Source organism: Pristiophorus japonicus, chromosome 16, assembly GCF_044704955.1.
Source record: "Pristiophorus japonicus isolate sPriJap1 chromosome 16, sPriJap1.hap1, whole genome shotgun sequence".
Taxonomy (NCBI): Eukaryota; Metazoa; Chordata; class Chondrichthyes; family Pristiophoridae; genus Pristiophorus; species Pristiophorus japonicus.
In genome coordinates this window covers 10,773,343-10,778,304 of record NC_091992.1, presented here as the reverse complement: position 1 = coordinate 10,778,304, position 4,962 = coordinate 10,773,343, and the positions used below count along the sequence as shown (strand labels likewise).

The window sequence follows — 4,962 nt, the reverse complement described above, 5'->3', positions numbered from 1 at the left end:
AGAGTGGGGCAATGACAGGGCGGGGCATTGCTGGCGCGGGCGGGGCATTGATAGTGGGGTTGGGGCCATGATAATGGGGGCAGGGCAATGAGAGGGGGCGGGGCAATGAGAGGGGGGGGGCGCTTTGAGTGCAGGAGAAGGGGGGCATGGCTGGAGCAGCTGATTGGGGGCTGGAGCCCAGGCAAGGCGAGTGGGCTCAGCTGATTGGGTGGTGGACTGAATGAGCCAACACTGGGAGGCGGGGCCCCGAGCTCGCAACGGGAGTGATTGGCAGGGGGCGCCAGCCAATGGCCGGGGACCCGCGGTTGGAGGCAGACAGGTGAGTGGACGGCTCACCTGGGCACAGGTCACTCACTCCCTCCCCGCGGCAGGCAGTGCAACAACCCTGGGACAGGCCGGCAGCGCGGCGCTGTGCTCTGAATCCGGAACCTCACCCTTGCAGCAAGCAGCTGCTCCGATGGCCGGGTCGGCACCAACACCAACACCCGATGTCCCGGCACCAGGCCCCTTGGAGGACTCATTGATGAGCAAAGTGACCGGGGTCGCCGCCGTCAATTTCTGGAAGGAAGCCGGAGCGCTTTCCCGGCTGGCTGGGCCAGTGGTGAGTTTCCAGTCCAAATCATTGCATTCAAAATGAACATTGCTGGCCAGTCGCCTTGCGCATGAGGGGTCGACAGTCCTCGGATGAAGCTGAGTTAGCGAGTGGGGATAATTTGGGTTAGGCTTGCAAATATAATTCCCCCCTCCCCCCGCTTTTAATATTTCTGTTTTGCATTTCTAATTCCAAATTGATAACAGGATTTGCCTAAAAGTAGAGACGCAGGTTAATAAGGTAAACCAAGCGTTAAGGTTTATTTCTGGAGGAATTGAAAAGTAGAGAAGTTCTGCTAAACTTCAACCATGATCTTATTGAATGGCTGAGCAGGCTCGAGGGGCCAAATGGCCTCCTCCTGCTCCTATTTCTTATGTTCTTCTGTCATCATCATCATCATAGGCAGTCCCTCGAAATCGAGGAAGACTTGCTTTCACTCTGAGTTCTTGGGTGATTGTACAGTCCAATACGGGAATCACAGTCTCTTGTCACAGGTGGGACAGACAGTGGTTGAAGGAAAGGGTGGGTGGGGAGTCTGGTTTGCCGCACGCTCCTTCCGGTGCCTGCGCTTGCTTTCTGCATGCTCTCGGCGACGAGACTCGAGGTGCTCAGCGCCCTCCCGGATCAGGCCCTCAAATCTGTTCTTGTGTAAACCTGTATCGGACCTTGGTTAGAGCACACTTGGAGTACTGCGTACAGTTCTGCTCACCATATTATAAAAAACATACGGAGGCACTGGAGAGGGTGCAAAATGATTTACAGGCAACTCTCGATTATCTGCACACGGATGCAACGGGAAACCATTGTAACGGCATTAAAAATTCCGTGTGTGTGACATCACTTTGAAGTTCCAACGTTCCTTTTGAATGTTGCCTGTTGAGCCTTGCTTTTAAGCGCTCTGCCTTGTCTCAGCTCCCGCTGCTGCTCGCACGCAGGTCCACTGCCTCTCATAATTCATTAAAATGCCATGAACAGTTACAGGAAGTAATCAACACGCCTAATGGTCATTAGATCTAGAGGACTAGAATTCAAGGATTAGGAGATACGCTACAGCTATTGGTTAGAGCACACCTGCAGCACTGTAAGCATTAACTGTAATGTCAACTCACTCTAACGGAGAAATTGTTTACCCGGCATAGCCCAATCCCTGAGGGACCCGGATAATCGAGAGTTGCACAAGGATGGTACCAGTTGATACCAGAAATGTGAGGTTATACCTATCCGGAAAGAGAAGAGGGTCTATTTCTCTTAAAAAGAGAAGGCCGAGGGGTGACTTGATCGAGGTCTTTAAAATTATTCTCTTCCTTGTTTACAGATCTCTCTATGGCCTTGCCCCACCCTATCTCTGTAATCTCCTCCAGCAACCCCCCCCCCCCCAAATATCTGCGCCCCTCCCATATTCTGGCCTCTTGGCACATCCCTGATTATAATCGCTCCACCATCGGTGGCCGTGCCTTCAGCTGCCTGGGCCCCAAGCTCTGGAACTCCCTGCCTAAACCTCGCCACCTCTTTACATCCCTCTCTTCGTTTAAGACGCTCCTTACCTCTTTGACCAAGCTTTTTGTCATCTGCCCTAATTTCTCCTTATGTGGTGTCAAATGTTTTTGTTTTGTAACGCTCCTGTGAAGTGTCTTGGGATGTTTTACTATGTTAAAGATGCGATATAAAGTTGTTGTATGAAAGGTTTTGATAGAGCGGATACACAGAGTTTTTCCACCTGTGGGGAAGAGCAAAGTTAGGCCATCTATATAAAATAGTCGCCAAGAAATCAAATCGGGAATTCAGAAGAAACTTCTTTGCCCAGAGAGTGATGAGAATGTGGAACTTTCTACCACAGGGAGTGGTGGATGCAAATAGTACGCTTTAATCGACACCAGCACCTTGGCTGCCCGTGCTTGCAAACATCGCACCACCATACCTATGCTGCGAACATGCAGTCTCCAGAGAATACAACCTCGACACCAGCAAAGACATGCCGATCCAGGCCGACTTGACTCATCTACCACCAACCCCTCAAATCTAGAAGGCTATTTTGGACCGTCGCCAAAGCCTTTCAGCGATCTCCCCTCAGCCTTGATGGCCGATGGTGAAATGCTTGGAAGAACTGCAACATATGGAATGGGTTCCTTATACAGGACCTCACAGTACAACCTGAAGGATCAAACCTGCCTCGCAAACAGCGGACAACCATCATCAACCACTTCAGAGCCGGTCATGGTCGATGCTGCCACCTTCTACATAGGTGGCAGATCAAAGTATCCCCATCATGCAACTGTGGAGCTCCTAATCAGACCCTGGAGCACATCATTGGGCACTGCCCTCAGAGGGAATTGGCAAGTAGCCTACAAGATATCCATGCTGTTACACTGGGAGCTTTACCTTGGATATCCAACTTAGATGTTGACATTTATTGGCTAGGATCAGTGCTTGGGCCCCAGCTATTCCCCTCATCCAAATCATTGATATAGATTGTGATCAAATGTAATGTCTCCAAGTTTGCTGATGATTCAAAGATAGATGGGAATGTAAGTTGTGAGGAGGATGCAAAGAGACTTCAAGGGGATATAGACAAACTAAGTGAGTGGGCAAGAACATGGCAAATGGAATATAATGTGGAGAAAAGTGAAGTTATCCACTTTGGTAGGAAAAATAGAAAAGCAGAGTATTTTTTACCTGGTGAGAGATTGGGAAAGGTTGGTGCTCAGAGGGACCTTGGGTGTCCTTGTACACGAATCACTGAAAGTTAACATGCAGGTACAGCAAGCAATTAAGAAAGCAAATGGTATGTTGGGCTTTTTTTACAAGAGGATTTGAGTATGAGTAAAGATATCATACTGCAATTATATAGGGCCCTGGTGAGACCAAACCTGGAGTATTGTGTCCAGTTTTGGTCTCCTTACTGAAGGAAGGATATACTTACCATAGAGGGAGTGCAATGAAGGTTCACCAGAAAGCTGGCGCACCTACCTTTTTCTGGTCCAACGGGCGGACTCTTGATCCGTTTTCACCTCTCTGGCAATTTTTTTCTGTTAGTGGGTCATAATGGGGGCGGAAGTGCGGCAGTAAGTGCCAGTGAGGGTTGGGAGTCAGTCAGTGCGTGTGTGTGTCACTACATCTCTCCCCTCATTTATCGGGGAAAGAAGCAGCGATTTTGGTTTTTTTTTTAGGTCTGGCCTCTGGGCCACCAGTGAGGGTTTCAGCTGGGCCAAATAAAAAAAACATGGCGACCGCAGCAGTGCGCCCTCCCCTTGAAGGGCCGCCGCGCTGCCGTGGCTCACATGCACAAAACAAGGTGCACCGATAGAAAAAGTTGTCGGGGGCACCGCGTGGCAGATCGTGGATTTTTTTCAGGTAAATTCCGTGCGGAGTGGGATGGAGGTGCGGGAGAGCAGCGTTGCACGCTTTGATGACGCCGCTTGGGGCGCACGGCAGCAGCGGGACGGAAGTGGGGATCGCCCGAAAAATCACCGAGGTGAATTTGGGTCATGGTGGCCAATCAGCTCCGATGTGGCGGCCACTCGATTCTGCCGCATGGCGGCCACTAACCGGCGGTAACGGGCCTTATACGGACCCTGAATTTCGGCGTCATATTCTCTAGAGTTTAGAAGAATGAGCGGTGATCTCGTTGAAACATACTACATTCTGACAGGATAGATTCAAGAATGATGCTTCCCTTGGCTGGAGAGTCTAGAACCAGGGGTCACAGTCTCAGAATAAGGAGTCGGCCATTTAGGACTAAGATGAGGAGAAATGTCTTCACTCTGAGGGTGGTGAATCTTTGGAATTCTCTACCCCGGAGGGCTATGGAGGTCATTGAATATATTTAAGACAGAGATTGATAGCTTTTTTGGATATTAACGGAATTAAGGGGTATGGGGATAGTGCAGGAAAGTGGAGCTGAGGTAGAAGATCAGCCATGCTCTCACTGAATGGCGGAGCAGGCTCGAGGGGCCGAATGGCTGAAAAAGATAGTAACTTGTCAGTTCCACGAAAAGTTGATAAAAGTTTGGAAGGAAAGAAAGACTTGCATTTATATAGCACCTTTTATGACCACCGGATAGCGCTTTACAGCCAATGAAGTACTTTTGAAGTGTAGTCACTGTTGGTAATGTAGGAAAACAGCAGCCAATTTGCACACAGCAAGCTCCCACAAACAGCAATGTGATAATGAGCCAGATAATCTGTTTTTGTTATGCTGATTAAGGGATAAATATTGGCCAGTATACTGGGGGTAACTCCCCTGCTCTTCTTCGAAATAGTGTCATGGGGTCTTTTAAGTCCACCTGAGAGAGCAGACGGGGCCTTGGTTTAACGTCTCATCCGAAAGACGGCACCTCCGACATTGCAGCACTCCCTCAGCACTGCACTGG

The 4,962-nt window shown here is 49.7% G+C and overlaps 1 protein-coding gene across 2 annotated transcripts in view; it reads left to right on the top strand.

Moving 5' to 3' along the window:
* The first annotated feature begins 336 nt into the window (after nucleotides 1-336).
* Nucleotides 337-4,962, top strand: part of LOC139226317 (multidrug and toxin extrusion protein 1-like) — a 46,497-nt gene continuing 41,871 nt past the window's right edge. For both annotated transcript variants that reach the window (XR_011587236.1, XM_070856982.1), the window contains exon 1: nucleotides 337-601. Coding sequence is in view for 1 of the 2 variants with exons in the window: in XM_070856982.1 (XP_070713083.1) it covers nucleotides 458-601 (144 nt within the window). In the remaining variant the exon portion in view is untranslated. The remainder of the gene's footprint in view (nucleotides 602-4,962) is intronic.